Source organism: Coffea eugenioides, chromosome 8 (assembly GCF_003713205.1).
Source record: "Coffea eugenioides isolate CCC68of chromosome 8, Ceug_1.0, whole genome shotgun sequence".
Classification (NCBI taxonomy): domain Eukaryota; kingdom Viridiplantae; phylum Streptophyta; class Magnoliopsida; order Gentianales; family Rubiaceae; genus Coffea; species Coffea eugenioides.
This window is the reverse complement of record NC_040042.1, coordinates 21,678,292-21,695,588: the sequence shown is the minus strand read 5'-3', so window position 1 is coordinate 21,695,588 and position 17,297 is coordinate 21,678,292. Positions and strand designations below refer to the sequence as shown.

General features: G+C 38.1%; 1 protein-coding gene and 1 non-coding gene across 2 annotated transcripts in view; one reads left to right on the top strand and one right to left on the bottom strand.

The window, feature by feature from the left end:
- The window catches only part of LOC113780405 (isoflavone 2'-hydroxylase-like), a 51,890-nt gene extending 48,355 nt beyond the window's left edge, over positions 1 to 3,535 (bottom strand). The window contains exon 1 of the mRNA XM_027326209.1: positions 3,337 to 3,535. Within this exon, the coding sequence (XP_027182010.1) occupies positions 3,337 to 3,535 (199 nt within the window). The remainder of the gene's footprint in view (positions 1 to 3,336) is intronic.
- Positions 3,536 to 16,891: 13,356 nt separating this feature from the next.
- Positions 16,892 to 16,998, top strand: LOC113781771. Its single transcript, XR_003469677.1, has one exon. It is a non-coding gene; the product is annotated as a small nucleolar RNA R71 (small nucleolar RNA).
- Positions 16,999 to 17,297: the final 299 nt, after the last annotated feature.

Below are 17,297 nucleotides of genomic sequence, written 5' to 3'. Positions count from 1 at the left end.
ATCATGGGACTGACCCGAACAAAATTTAAAATCATGGGACTGACCCGAACAAACTTTTAAAATCATTGGACTGACCCGAACAAAAATTTAAATCATGACATTCTAATATACTTACCTGAAAAGGATCTCAAAGTTTTGCCCCCGTAGAGGTTAAGTCTTTGCATCTGCGCCTATAGTTGATTCTGTATTGCCATGTTGTTGCACCTTTTGAGCAAATTTGCTTGTGACATTTTCGATCCGTCTTTGTTCACTGGAGAATCCTTTCCGATATTGGCCCCAGTGCGAAGTGTGACTGTTTTCACCAATGCACGAAATTTTCTGCAAAAGAGAAAGGACAAAGAAAAGTGCCACCATCATTTGATTTGTTTGCCTTTGAGAATCGTGTAAACATGAGTCTTTTGATGCTTTCGCCAACTTTTACTGCGGCATCTGACTTAGTTGGATTTGTCACTTCCAAACGTTTCTGCTTTTCCCAGACTGACCGGGTATGCATTTTGCCATATTGTGAAGCCTGCGTAACTGGCTTTGCTGAACCTTAACCCTTTTCAAAAGAGGACTGAACCCAAGTATGTTTCGAATAAACCACGGGGATTGTTATTCACCAAAATTCAATGACCCAAAAATGATGCATGCAAGGTAACTTCACATGTCATGCAGGAATGAATATGCAAAAAAATGCAAAACACAACTAACTGTGCTTAATCCTGCAAAATGCCATGAATACAAGCAATTGAGGAAAAATGAGTTTCATAAGAATGTATTTGCAAAAGAATGTTTTTTTACAAAGTGACACAGTTTTTGGCCAACGGATGTCATAGTCGAATCCCTGGACATCTTTGTTCCGGAATTCGACACTGGTAGAAGTATCACGAAGAGAAATCCCAAATGAATCAAGTCACCAGCTGCTCCTCCTCGTGCTCACTCATTGCAGAAACCTACCTTGACGCCCTTTCAGGTTTTCACGAAAGTTGCCCCCCACCTCCTTTTGTTTTGTTTTGTTTTGTTTTTTCTTTTCTTCTTTTTCTTCTTTTCTCTTGAGGTGCCCTTTCGGGTTTTTACCTAAGGAAGCAATGGAAGAGCTCGACCATAATCGACACAGGAATGTAAGTTGAAGATTGCTGGCATCAGTAAAATGCGCTTCCCTTATAAACTTAAGCGAAGGCATCATGGACATCACTTGCCAGTTGATTAGCAAACTTCCCAATAGAAATACAACAAGTGACGAAAGCCAGGACTTTGGGCTTTTGTAATGAGCTCAGGTGGGCTGTTTTCAAGAAACGTTAAGGCTTGAAAGCAAATTTTGATGAGAGAGGTGTGAAATAACCTGAGATTGCATCATTTTGAAATTATTTCCAATTTTGAACGAAACTGAGGAAAATATTTCCCAGTTTGATTGGATTTCTCTCTTTGCATTTTTCATTGCATTTCCTCACTTTTGCATTTTCCTTTAAAACTAAATTTGCCCTAGTGTGGGGTTTTCTGCTTTCTTTTTTCTTTTGCCTTTTGATCATCTCTCTTTCAAAATAAATTTGCCCCAGTGTGGGGTTTTCCTTCTTCTTTTTCCTCTTGATCATCTCTTCTCAAAATAAATTTGCCCCAGTGTGGGGTTTGAAATTCTCAGGGGCTGCCAAACGAAAAATTATTATTCTGATAGCTCAAAAAGGATGACTAGGGATGAAATGTTTTGATTGGAAAGGAAGATGGCCTGACTTTTGTCTCGCCCCTTGCATAATTTCCAAAAAGAAATTTGCATAATAAAAAATAAAGAACTTCTTACGTATGTCTGAGTTGATAGGTTGAGGGAATGTTTGTCCATCCATCTATGCTAGAACAAATGCACCGCCCAGCAACACCTTTTGAACAACCAATGAGCCTTGCCAATTTGAAGCAAATTTGCCTTTGACTTCATCTTTCATTGGCAAAACTCGCTTTAGCTCTTTGTCCCCCTTCTCCAAAGGATCAGTGGAGGACCTTTTTGTTATGAACACAGGCCATGCGTTTTGGCAACATTGGCCATGGCACATAGCATTCAGCTGTTTTTTCATTCAATCAGAATCAATCGTTGATGACGCTGCTTTAACCAATCAGCTTCCAACCTAGCAGGGAAGGGATTTTTTCTCAATGAAGGGATTTCTCAATGAAGGGTTTTCTCAATGAAGGCTTTCTCAATGAAGGGTTTTCTCAATGAAGGCTTTTTCTATGAAGGGTTTTCTCAATGAAGGCTTTCTTCATGAAGGGGTTTCTCAAAGAAGAGATTTCTCAATGAAGGGATTTTCAATGAAGGGGTTTTCTCAATGAAGGCTTTCTCAAGGAAGGGATTTTCAACGAAGGGATTTTTAATGAAGGGATTTTTCAATGTATGGCTTCATCAGATTCCAGAACAGTGATATTCAAAGGGTCAAATAATTTCATCTTTGGCCATCTTAAAGAATTAAAAAATTCAGGACAATAATCAAATAAACAAATAAAACAAATTGTGCATTTCATGAAACTCCAAATCAAAGCGGAAACAAGACAAAAACTCAATTGCAAAAGATGCTTTCATTAAGCTATTCACATATGCAAGAAATAGTTTTCGTGAACTTTAGTAAATGACAACCCCTAGATTTATCGAAATTCCCTTCGAGAGGGAAGATAGTCGGCCATCCAAATTGTGCAGAGCTCCTTCAGGATTTTCAAATTTCGTCATTGGAGGTGGATGCCTCAAAGGTGTCCTTGTGTTTGGGAAAGGGGTTTGTACTTATACTCGGTTCTTGTTCACCCTTTTTTCTTAGCACTATTTCCCCTGCCTCAATCATGTCTTGGACTTTGTGCTTAAGGGCTTTACAATTGGCGGTTGAGTGGCCAGGTGCTCCCGAATGATAGGCACAAATAGCATGTGGATTGTACCTAGCCGGCATGCCATAAGGATACGATGGAAGGGGAATCACGCCTATTTTGCTGGCAGCCTTCAATTGCTCATACAATTGGTTCAAAGGCCTGCCTAGGTTGGTGAAGGTTCGGGTACAGCTTTGATTGTAGGTTTCAGTGGGTTGGGGATAGTTATAGGTGGGTCTGTTTGGTGGGGAAAATCTTGGGTGGTAAGGAGGTTGAGGACGAGTTCGTTGAAAATTTGGCTGAGATATTTGGAAAGGAGCTGTAGGCGGGTTGGCATAATTTGGGCGAGGTCGGGGGTGGATAATATTGGTGTTATAGACAGGGTGGGGCTTTGGATAGTAGGGATAAGGTGGTGAATATGTTGGGCTGTGTTGAAATTTAGGTCTCGGTGTGGGGTTTCGGTCCCAAATAAAGGCGGTTTCCCCCTCTTTCTTTTGAATTGCGATTTTTTCCCATTACTCCCTTGTCCTTGCAGAGCATCCACTTGCGATTTGAGGGCAGAGACATTAACGATCTTCCCAGCTCTTACGAAGTCATCGTACTCTTCGAGCTTATTAACAATAGCGGCAAACGAGCATCCAGTCAAGCGGAAGATTTCTTCGAAGTACGGCGGATCATGTGCTTTAATGAAAGTTCGTATGATTTCGTCTTCAGTCATAGGTGGCTCAACTTTTGCAGCTATTTTCCTCCATCTCTTGGCATAAGTCTTGTGGTCCTCAGATGGTCTTCTCTTTGTTCCTTCCAATGTGGTTCGTGTCAGTACTCGTACTGCCTCACAAAAGCATTGGACAAGTCAAGCCAGGTCTTTACTTCTTCGGGTTTCAGATTGGAATACCAGTCGAGTGCATCCCCCTCCAAACTTTCCGGGAACAACCTTAGAGGCAGATTCTCATCGTCTACGGGCTTTCCCAACTTGTTAGCAAACAGTCGGAGGTGTGTTTTGGGATTACCCGTCCCATCATACTTGTTAAATTTAGGGGTTTTGAACCCCTCAGGCAACTGCACATTCGAAAAAAGGCAAAGCTCATCGTAATCCAGGACTCCTTGCTTGTTCAACCCCTGACTTTTCCTCATAAACTCATCGAAACGGTCTAGGCGCTTGAGCAGCTTCATATCAATGGGAGCAGAAGATTCTCCTATTTCTGGTTTAGCTTGGGCAGTATGGTCTGGCAGTAAGGGCTCTGTAGCGGTGGGATAAAAAGTATACTGCTCAGGAAGCATATTCGAAGCGACTTGTGGTGGTGGAATTTGCATGTGAGTAGGAAGAAATGAAGGATTAGGAGGGTAGGTGTATGGCAAATTTGTGGTGGTATAGGTGAAAGTTGCTTCGGGTGGAATAGGGAAAGATGGTATAACAGTAGTTTGAGTCGGGGGTATGAGAAATGGTTCTTGCTCAGGTTGTCTGACGGGTACGGGCTCGGGTTGAACTCCGCTACTGATAAGCTCATCAATCAATTTCCTTTGGGCCACCATCTCGGTAGCCATCTCACCAAACTTAGTAAGCATCTCGGTTAGCTGGATCCCCAAATTTGCAGTCTCAGGTTGAGCTGTAGTAGCGGACCTATTCGATGGTTCCGGTTGTGAACTCATGTTTACACGATTCCTCCGGGCTCGACTACGGGATCGAGTTATGATGGGGTTTCGACGAGAAGCTATGTTTAAATAGTACCTGAGAATTTTTGAAAGGAATTGCCTTTAGATTTAGCCCTCGCTTAGCTATTCCAATAAAAATAAAGGAAAGTAAAAAGAAAAAGACAAGAGTTAGTAAATATCCAAAAAATTCGGATGCATGCCCTATGGGGGAACCCTTTTTGTGCCAAGGGTAGGCCTAATATGATTTAATTCTCTGAGGTAGGCACTATACCATACCTGATGGATCCGATCAACTTAGTAACATTTGATTTGAGAAGCAATTTGAAAATTTTGGGCCAATTGAATAGTGGGAGACCTTTTAACAAAATGAGGACAAATCCAAACGAGTGAATGGTTTTGGTTGGCCCAGGAATTTGTACAAATCATTTGTTATTGGGGAGATTGCAATTTCTTACATGAATCGAAACCCTTATCTATCCAAATGGAATGAATGCGATGAGCGATTTTCTCAAAAACAAATAGCCATCCCAACTCTTGACATCAAGACCCCTAAGTTGTCAAATGGATCAGATGAAATTGATGAACTTTGTTGGATCGCCCAAAAAAAAATGGATACCTTGGTCAAATAGATTGAACGATTTATTCAAAAAAATGACTAGATTACCTTAAAAGGGTAAACTGGTCAAATGAATTGAATGAAATTTGATAACTTATTCGAAATTGACCGGATCATCCTAAAAGGGTAAATTGGTCAGTTGAATGAAATAGGTGATTTTTCAAAATAGATTGCCCTAAAATGAACAAATTGATAAAATGGACTGGATGGAATTGGTCAAATTGTTTGAATAGAATTGATGATTTATTGACTAAATTGTCCTAAAATGAATGAATTGACAAAATGAAAATGATAAATAATTTGATCGAAGGAATTGAATGGAATTGATGGTTTATTCAAAAATCAATGGAATTATCCCCCCTTTGGTAGTTTTCAAAAATGCATTGCGATGCATTAGCCTATGAGCCTCCTACAATCAAGATTTGGCCTCAATAAATTTACCATCTCAATAATGAGGAATTATTTGCAAATTTCTTCAAGTTAATGTCCTTTAAGCACGGGATTTTTACCAACTATATTAAAATAACCAAAAGTTGATTGTTAGATGCTCATATCCCAATGTACAAAATTGTTCCATCATTCTCGGTGTCGTTATTATGGAAGGGATCAGATCCTACCTTACCTTGTGCACTACCCCTTTGGATGGTACAAGAAATATAGACGTGCAAGTCTCATTGGATTATATATCCGAGACACAGGGCGGTTTATTCCTATAACGGGATTCCCTAAGTGGCATTCCCTCTAAGGCTTATGCATGATGCCAATTTATCAAAGCAATTTAAATATGCAAAATATGACCTGAGGGACCCTTTGTATGCCAGGGTGGGCCTAGAATGATGTTCAATTTTCAATCCATAAATGCAATTCATTGGAATCTTAAACATGCAATAACCTATCTAAGAGGGTAAGTTCTAAAAGTAGATCATGCCAGATCTCTTAATTCCTAACGTTTATGAATGCAAAAGACAAGAAAACAAAGAAATGTTAGTTCAATAAATAATCACATAACACGTTGAGGCAATTAATTGATATAAAAGACAATAAAGAAAAATAAGGAAAGAAGGGTGGAATCCCTCCCCTCGTGCCTAGTGTTCCTAATTCAGGATAAGGTCGACTCTACCCTAGGCAATTCTAATATGGATGCATGAGGTTTGGCTCACTAATGCATCTAGACTCGATAAGGTTTCGGCTCCCAAGCCTTCAGACCTAAAGGCGAAGGGTCATCACTCCCAGGGCCTTTGATCGGTGGCTCGAGTGATCCCTTAGGTAGCGCTATGGGCGCAGAGCACACCATCCGCCTACCCAAGGCAATCGATCCTAATCCTACAAGGAGGTGTGGGAACGCCCACGAAAAAGAAAAAAATAGGGCAAATAAGACTATGCATGCACGTATGAGGTGCTTTCTTATCGAGGGGAGGGATTGTACCATTAGATGCGGTCGAAGGTTCTAGGGTAACTACCCCCCATCCCAAAATGCAATCTCGAAACAAGTAAAAGTAAACAAATAAATGAACCATCCATTCATCACATACATAGTGTGCGAAGAGCGATTATGCGCGTGATAGATGCAAAATCCCTAAAAAGAGAAAAAGGGCAAAAGGGAACGAAGAATGCAACCCTAAACATCCAAATGCGATATATGAGAAGGTTAAAAGAAGAAAAAGATTGACTAAATCAAATTTGCTCGGACTCTCTAAGTCCCCAGTGGAGTCGCCAGCTGTCACGCCCCATTTTTTAAAAAATAAATAATGAGCTTAGAAAGATGGATTTTTTTATTTTTTGGAAAAATGAGTTTTGTTTTTAGAAAATGAATAAAGGAAAAGGGCCTAAATGGGGTTTGTAATGCGACGATTTGGGCCCAAATTATAGTTTAAAAAGGGTTTTTGAACAAAAATCGGAGTCGTCACTTGGTATAGAGTTGAGGTGTACCAAGTCACCAAAAAATGAATTTTTTTAAAAGAAAAAATAGAAAAAACCCTTTTTAAACGACTCCAAGTCTACGTAAATCAAAGAAAAAGGTTCGGGAGTCACATTTGAAGAAAGGGAAGGCAAGGATAAAAATCTAAGGCACCCTTTCAACCTAACCAAGGCTAGTTGCGTGATTTAGTCAAAGATTTTCTTAATTTAATCTAAAAATTTATTACATTTGGATGTACTATATGAATGCAAACCCTAGACCTAGGAGGGTGTCGATGGGTCGAAATGTATCTTCAAAACTTATTTGGCATCAATCACATTAATTGTGATGCCCAATGAAGACTCTTCGAAGAAGTCACGAATAATGCAAACATATGAGACTCTAAGAAAAGAAAAGGAATAAAATATTTATGCAAATATACATGTCTTAAAGGAGTGCATCATGTCGGGTACGGGGGACTAAGGTTCGTGACTCAATTTTCCCTTTAATAGAGGGGATACGAGCGTGCTAAAGTTAGAAAAGCCAAACTCGTCCATATCCCATACTCAAGGGGCATTCCCTAATCTAATCAAACAAATGCACTACCCTAGTAACTAGAATGAAATGCAAGGTCCTAAAGATTGTGTCAAATGCAGGAAAAAGGGTGAAGGTTCATGCAAAGATGTAAAAACACTAAAAGGAAAAATGAATGAAATGTAGTGAAAGCATGCGAGTATGAACTAGCGAGGGGGACGGCCCTATTGGGTCAAGCATTGGACTAGCCCTTTACTAACGCTCTCTCACAAGTATTGGACTTGCAAGGGCTTGAGGGGAAGACCATGACTAGCATTGGACTAGCCACTTCCATCCACATAATCAGATAAAATACTAAAAAAAACAAATAGACATGCAAAACACATAGTTTCACATAGCACGTAGCACATAAGCATGCTTATCTAGATGCAGAAAGCCTAAGGAAAAGCAACTAAACATATAAGCATATAGGCACGCACAAGCACATAGCACCCAAGCCCTATCTATTACACAAGGGGATGCCTACTACAATCTAAGGGGGAATAAAATAAATAATTGAAATAAATACCTAACTATTACAATTGTGGCATTTAATTACAAATTAAATTAAAATAAAATAGACAAAGATTGAAACGAAATAAAGCGAATAAAAATAAAATAAAGAGAACATTCAAAAGGCACTCATATAGTCACATAAGTGCGCACATAGGGTCAAATAAAGCAAAATAAGAGATAGAAATTACCTCCCTTGCAATGGTAATCAAATGAAAGAAAGATTAGCTTCAAAACAATAAAAGGGTTAAGGCACCAATTAAATAGTAAAATATAACCAAAATCACCAAATTACTCCCAAAATGCAACTTAAATGTAATCAAATAATGTGTAGTTGCAAAAAAGGTAAATTGTCCATCAAATTTCTAAAATAGCAACTGCTAAAGACCCAATAACAACCCTTAACCAATCATTCAATTTCAACTGAAACATTTTGGAAATTTCAAAGGCCATAAGTAATGGAAAGGTCGAGTAATCACAAATAATCACATAAATGTTAAAGCATTTAAATAACTTAAATAGCCCATGTTCACAAAACTGGGGCCTAATTGAAAGGGAAAAGGAAGTTTGAGGGATTAATTTGGTTGATTTTTACAATCATTTTGGGCCACGGTAGCATTAAATGAAACTCAAAGGGTCAGAACGCAAGTTATGAAAACTTTTCCATGCATGCAATGAAATTCTCTTCGTTTTTGCTGGTTCCTTACCAGGCTTCTCAAATGCAATCCTAACGTAGCTAGAATATCAGCTAATCAATCCAAACCGCAACACTAAACCAAAGACAACCATAACCCAACAGGCCCTCTATCCTATGAAGCACATTGAGAGCCACTCTATCCTATGGCCTTGGAAATCATGCGGAGAAGAAAACAAAAACCAAGGGTGAGGCACTTCATAGCTTGAACATATACAAGTAGCCAGAGACACAAGACACAACCTAGCAGCCAATACTTGAACGAGCCTAAGAAAGAAACGGGGTCCATCTGTTCGTGCTGCTACAACAAGCCGAGGGCTTCGAGCTTGTTACGGTAATCCGTGGTTCCTCACACAAGTAATCAGAAAATTGATTCAATGCATCTAAAACACAAAAACATGAAAACAAGGGGGGAACATGCAGGTCAAACCTTCAAACATCAGGATACCAGAAAAATGACCTGACCACTTGCTAATTTTTGACCCTCTTCACTACACTCGGATTTGAATCTGCAGCAGGCACCCGCAATCGATTGAATACAGTTCACCCGGGATCGGAAGAGGTGAATTTTGCAGACTTCGATGAAGATACGCGGGCTTGAAGTTCTGGTCTCTGGGATTCTTCTTGTCCCGTTGCCTTTACATTCCTCTCCTCCTTGGTTGCTCCTCCTCTGCTCTCTAGCTTTCCAGATTCTCTTCCAGCCGTCAACCTTACTCTTAGCTCACTCCAAAACCCTCTCCCCAAATTTTCCAGATCGTTCCCTCTCTCCCCAGCTCTCCTTTCTAAAACCTAGCCCTTTTTCTCAGCCGTCATGCCCATTCTCTTTTAGTTCTCCGCTGTTTTCCTTTTTTACCGTCACCACTTTCTATCTCCCCTTCTCTGATTCTTCCAGATTTTTGCTCCCTCCGTAGCCCTCTCAATTTTCCCAATTGCTCCCCCCTTTTCTTTTTCTTTTCCTTTTCTTGCACCGTCCCCTTCTTCTTCTCAGACCTCAGGACCTCTCCTCTCACTCACGGTTCCCTTTTTCCTTCGTCTGTTTTCCTATCCAAAGCTTCCTACTTCAGTTCCTTTTCTCCCGCAATTCCTCCTTCCAGTCTTAGTCTTCCCTCTTTTGGTTTCCTCCTCAAACTCACAGCCGAAGCTCTCTTTTCCCAGCTCCCTCTTTTTTTTTCAACCCTAGCCGTTACACTCTTCCTTTCATCCCCGTCCCCTTCTTTCTTTTTTCTTTTTGTTTTTCTTTTCCTTCAAATCTTAGGCCTCCAATTGTCTAACATCTAATCCCTTAAGTGCTTAGTTGTCCAATACATAAAGGGGACACTTGTCCTAATGCATGCCCCCCACTTGCCATTTTTATTATTTTTCCCTTTTCTTTTTTCCTTTTGTTTTTCTGAAATTTAGTATGAAGACAAAAATTAAAATAAGAAAATAAAATAAACTAGAACAAAATAAAAACCCTAGAATTGAAACAAATAAAGCTATTAAATTAATTAAACAAATAAAGTTAAAAAATCAAAAATTTGGTGTCTACAAACTGGATCTCAATGTCTTCATACCAACTGTAGATCTATCTCTTAGCTTCAAAATAGTATAAGAATCTCCTCAATCGAATGCTTGTAGCTCAAGATATTGCCGAAATACAACAATGTGTCAAAACTGTCTTCACTTGCATTTCTTCATTTGAATGTTTTGCATTTCATGTCTTCTTTAAACCACTTCAAATCATTATCAATCATCCAATTATCTTTTCCAATCACTCCATATCTTTAATGATTGAATCATTAAACTTACAAAAACATGAAATTTTTACCTTTAAAATCCATGAAATGCAATTTTTGCCACTTAAACCACAAAATGTATATTTTTACCAAAACCCTAGTTAATTAGTTATAAAAGTAGTTAAAACACACCAAAACTAACTAATAAAATACACTTAAAAGCGCGTAAAATATACTCTTGTCAAATACCCCCACACTTGAACCATTGCTTGTCCTCAAGCAATTACGATACAAACCAACAATGATCCAAAATTTTGAAAATAAACATATGTGCACCATTCAACTTCATTTTCTCAAAAACAAGGTAAATAACCATTGCGCAATCATCCATTAATCCTCAAGTACTCATAATATCAAGTGAAGAAGGGCCAATTATACCACCATTCTAACAAGTTCAAGTCAATTTCTCATCGTTACCCAATTTCACAAGCAAGTAACTCATATGGTCAATAAATTACTTCCTAAACCCATGATCATCTTTTTATTCAACTCAAAGATGGATTTATTCATATCACATATAGCTAAATATTACTCAAATTGTGAAAGTGTCTTTTGATGCGAAAATCGATATTTTTAGATAAAGATCACCGATTACTCAACACTTCACATAGTTAAGTTGCTTTGCATACTCTTAATTCAAGTACCGTTTTACGCGAAAGTCGAGATTTGTAGATGAAAACTCTTGGTTACTAAGTACAAGAACCATTGGAGTAGATAACTCTTATTCACTTTTTTTTCTTTCCTTTCTTTTATTTTTTTGTTTTTTTGTTCTCCTTCTTTTTTTCAAAGTAAGATAATAAACATTCCCTCAAAAGAATAATCATAAGAAGAGTATTGCAATTATTGACCATATTTATCACTTAACTATGTAAAATCAAGTAAAAAAAGAAATTTCATCAAATATGTAAAATGTAGGTATAATTATCTCCACTTTATATGATATACTTTCCTATAAATACACCAATTATAATCACGTAATAGTCATTTCCAAGTTAAATGAGAAAAGAAGTTTTCAAGTCACATATATTTATCTCAAAAGAAGAAGGAATTTGAATTACTAATGGTATGAAACTTGTTACCCCTTGGATAAAATTGAAAAAATTTGAAACCTTTTGGGGCATTTTGCAATTTTGGACAATTTTGAAAAAATTTTGGCAGAGTTTCCTCTTATAAATGGACAAAACTCCCTGCATAGACAACACTTAAGCACAAGAAATATTTCCAATAACATGTCCAAACATTTAAAAACATAGTAACATCCGACAGACAATTCTCCTCCCACACTTAACATACACATTGTCCTCAATGTATAGGGGAAAGAAAAGAAATAATAGTAAGAACAAGTTACTCCCCAGTTGAGATGGCTGCGGTCCAGTTGAACTTTGAATCATGAGCCATCGACCGATCAACCATCTATGATCCACTTATCTACTATTAACTGCCGCAAGTTCCAATATTCAAAATAATAAGTGCAAGGTAAACAGCCCTTAAAGAAAAGTTAAAAATAAAATACACAATGAACACAAAGCAAAACGGAAAACAAGGATAAAGATCATTCTAAGTGTGTCGGAGCCCTAGTCGTCGTCTTTTTCATCATCCGTGGGAGGTGGTTGTATGCCTAGATGATCTTCAATGTGATGTAGGCGAGTATCCATTTTGGCTAATTGATGCTCGATGTTGTCCAAGCGACCAAAGAGCCGCTGCCAGTTGGATTGTGACGGTGGAGGAGGAGGTACAACAGTTGAAGGTCCGGCTTCCTCTCGGCCATGATGTGCCTTGTGTCACCTTCTCGCGCAGGTTGAGGAATATTCTCCCTGCCAATACCTAGACGATGAAGGGAAGAAACTGATAACTCGGTTCTAGGCATTATAAATTTGCGAGTTGCACCTTCCAAGTTAACGTCGAACCGCTCAAACACCGAAGAAAGCAAACAAGGAAATGCCAATTTGAATGAAGTAGTCTGCAGCCTCGCCATAGACCTTATGTGGCTAATGATGATGTTCGGCAATGGAATTCGAGTGTAGGAGGATTCCCGATTATGAAACATGTAATCAAGAAAGTAGATGTCACTTTTGCGGACCTCCGTATGCCCCGTCTTCTTGGGCATGACATTGTGTGCTATCATGTAGATAATGAGATGATGGCGAGGTTCGAAGACACTCGCCAACATTGTCTCCTTCCTTGAGGACCTAAACTGTTGGTAGTTAAGACCAAATCTAGTCATGGTATGTGATGGATCCCACCGCCTATTTGGTGCAATAAAACCCTTCTTTAGGTCGACCGCTCAACCTTGATTGTTACAATCCAAAATGGCGGCTAAGCACTACCGTGACAAGACAATATGTCTTGCAGGCACTCATGACTCCACCATCTCACCATTGTAGCATGCTTAATACTCAATGTTGGCGTAGAACTCTTGTACCAAGTCAGGGTGGAAGTGAGTCGGCAAGGTGAGAATCGGCACCCAACCAAGTTGATTAAACACCTCCGAGATGCGATAAATCATTTCAACTTCTGAACTCACGTGCATCTCGAAGAGAAACTCCAAATTAGCTTGCATCTCATGCCACTCTTGATTCCTAAGATTAGTGAACTTGGCACTATCAAAGATGGTAGTTTCGGCACTATGAGAAGTGCCCTCCCCGTGTCTTCTCCGCACCGGTTGAGGTGAAGGGGATCTCTTCTTGACTTTCTCCAACATCCTCACTCATCTCCATTTCATCGCTACTAGAGGATATACAACTTGTTTTCCTCTTGCCATAGCACCTCTTGCCATAGCACCTAAGAAAAGAGTTGCAATTATCCACATGTACTAAAAGCATTTCATATCTTGGACATTAACGAATCCCCTTTGATGCAAATAACCACAAAGACATATCTCCATGTCATAAAAAATCAAATAAGCATATTCAAATAATCACTATTATAACATACGACAAATGACATATTAAAAACGTCAAAAATTGTGAAAATCACCAATGTATCAAAATAGGCAACAAATATATCTCAATCAATGATATTAGCACTAATCATAATTATAGCACACGATAAGTAGCAAAAATAATGCACAATTAGCTATAAACATGGTTAAGCAAAAATTATCCTAATAACTCACAAAATTCATCCAAATTTCTCACTATATATAATGCACATGTTAAAATATCATCAACTAACCATTTTTAACCATAATCATCTATCACAAAAGGCTCAACAACATTCTAAGCTAATTTTTCAATTTTAGCCAAATATAGCAAATTATAATTTTAAAGAACTAATAATCCATCAATTTGCTACATTTGAACATGAAAACATGTTTAAACAACCTTAATAAGCATAAATGAGGCCAAAAACATCAATATATATAATCAAAAATTCAAAATTAAAAGATGTCAGAAAGCTCAGGAAATTGAAAAATATCAACATCTAAAATATGAAGATTTAATGAAGAAACTTACCTCAATCAAATATGTGAAAAGCCCTATGAAACACCTTCCAATTGACTTCCAATTGAAGAAATTAATAACTAGGAACCCTAGCCTTTAATTCCTTAAAAACCGAATTTTAGGTGTTTTTGTTGGATTTTGATCGGTTAGAAATGTTATATGATGCTCCAAAGGTATTGGGTTGGTGAATTTTAGCAAAGATATGGAGCAAAAATGGAATTTTGTGAATTGTGTATGAGAGGAGAAGAAAAAACGCGGCTGGAAGAAGAAGATGAAGAAAGAAACTGAGCATAAATGTCGCGTTTTTAGCTTTTGTACAAAAATGAATACGCGACTTCACAAAACGCGCCTTCAAGTTGCCTTTTGATTAAGTCGCGTTTTCTAGGCAAATTTCGTAAGAATGAATACGCGACTTCAAGAATATGCAACTTAAAGTCGCGTTTTCTAGTCGCGTATTCTGCATCAATGTTGCAGGTATGAAAACGCACCTTCTTGAATACGCGACTTTAAGTCGCGTATTCAAGTCGCATTTTTGGCCTTGTCTTTGCAGAGATGAAAACACTATTAGGGTAATACACGACTTGTAGCTGCGTATTTCTGCAATCCGCGTTTTCTTCTGCAAATTTTTGCAGAAATGCCAACATTTGAAAATTACACATGGTACCCCAATTACTCAAAATGCATTGTAGATAATTCTTTTGCCAAATTTAACATCACATGCACATGTATAATGATTGAAATATGCATTTTACCCCATTTTAACGGATTGCAAACATCTTTAATGCAAATCGAGGGGCTGAGTTCCTTGATCAAACTTCATCTTTTTCACCTTAAATGGTCATCTTTACTTTCGTTTGCCGAACCTATAACACAAAAACAATAAACTAACTTAATCACATGTATTAAATGCAGAATAATACCAAATTAACATATATAACTTAAATATTAGGTTGCCTCCCAACTAGCATTTTTGTTTATAGTCGTTGACTCAACTAAAAAAGGTTTGGATCTTTTTAGAACATTAGGGAGCGATTTTCTTCCCACGAGTCGAAACTCTTGAGCCAATCCACCGCGTGATGAGCTATGCATTGATCTCCATAGTCCAACTTCCTCACATGCCAAGGAGGAGTATAAGACTTGTCGTATATAGGCTTGACTTCACCTTGGAGTGAAATTTGCTTGCCTTTTTCGAGTCGACTTAACTTTTTACCTATTCCTTCTTGGAATGGCAAATTTATTTAGCCAACTTCCATCCTTGTCCTCGCCTCCCTTGCTCCTACACCATTGAAGTTAGTACCAAGGAGATTTATAGATTTGACATCTTCATTTATTTCCTGATTACCCTTTCGTCACATGGCATATTAGAAACATGAACAATAGGCTCTATACCCTCTTCTTTATTAACCAAATTAAAATCTAATTCCTCACCATTAACCCGTAATATAAGTTTACCTTTTTCTACATCAATTATAGTTCGTGCGGTCGCTAAAAACGATTGTCCTAGAATAATTGGCATTCTCACATCTTCCTCAATATCCAAGACAACAAAATCCACAGGTATAATAGATTGTCTTACCCTTATGAGCACATTTTCTAATACCAATTGGATGTGTAATAGACCGATCCACCAATTACAAAGTGATATTGGTAGCTTTCAACTCTTGAAGTCCCAACCTCCGGGCAACCGATAGAGGCATAAGTGACACACTTGCACGTAAATCACATAACACATTAGAAAAATGCAATTGACCAATAGTACAAGGACTGGAAAAACTTTCCGGATCTTTCAATTTATGGGAGAGTTTGTTCTTAATCAATGCACTACACTTTTCTGTTAACGCTATCATCTCATTATCCACAATTTTCTCTTCTTGAACATGATATCCTTCAAGAAATGCGCATGAGAGGAAATCTGTGTAATAGCATCAATGAAAGGAATGTTAATGTGCAATTGTTTAAAAATTTTGAGAAACTTCTCAAACTCCCGATCTTTTCCATCTTTCTTCAACCTGTGAGGAAAAGGAATCATATTAGAATTCAACTTAGGAGGAGGTATATCAATATCAATAACAACATGATCATTTTGGCTTTCTTTCACTCCTTCATTTGCTTGTTCCTTATCTTTTTCACTACTTCAATGGCCAAAATCAGGTCTCTCAACCGTTTTACCGCTTCTAAGAGTGATTGCATTGGCATGCTCTCTTGGAATCACTTCGATTTTACTCGACAATTCACCACGGTTTCTGTTATTGATTGCATTGGCAATATGACCAATTTGAACCTCCAAATTTCTATACATTCCGATCAATTGATCCAATCTCTCCTGTATTCGCTCGAATCTTTTCGAAGTGCCCTTGGCTAATTTCTCTACTGCAATCTCCCATTCCGGTTTAGTATTCACCTGTGGTTGCCTTGATTGGAATCTCGGCGGATTAGTCGGCCTTTGAGGGTTCCCTTGATTTCTCCACCCAAAATTTGGATGATTTCTCCACCCCAGATTGTAGGTATTCGAGTATGGGTTGTTTTGAACATTCCTGTTGTAATTATTGACAAATTGAGCCTGCTCAAGATCAACACATTCATTAGTATCATGTTCTCCTCCACATATGGAACAACAAGCAACATGCACATTAGAAGAAGAACTTGTACCACATCCGGCTTGTCTACTCGATATTTTCATCATATTACTCATTTGAGCACTAAGCATGTTGATTGTATCCATTTCAATCATACCTGCTTGGCGTCTTGGATTACCTTTTTCATTAGCCCATTGGTAGTTGTTGGCCGCCATCTCTTCTATCAAACTTTGAGCTTCTTTGAGTGATTTACCCATTAAAGCATCACCTGCAGTTGCATCAATAGTCGTTTTAGTAGAGAAGGATGAAACATTATACAATGAGCCAATCTGGAAGTCTATGATGTGAACATCTTCGAAGCAACTCTCTAAACTTTTCCTATGCTTCATATAATGACTCACCCTCTAATTGATTAAAACTAGTAATATCCATTCTAAATTTAGTCGTTTTACCCGGTGGAAAGTATTTATTAAAAAATGCCCTAAACAAATCATCCCAATTAGTGAAAGTGTTAGGTGCATGCGAATGGAGCCAAATTTTAGCCTTATCCCTCAATGAAAATGGGAATAACCTTAGCCTTATAGCATCCTCACTAAACTCATTCATTTTGATTGTATCACATGTCTCCAAAAATACGATTAAGTGTGCATTGGGATCCATTACGAGATTACCTCCAAATTGAGGTTGTTGCATCATTTGGATTAATGATAGTTTAATTTCAAAATTATTAGCATTTACCA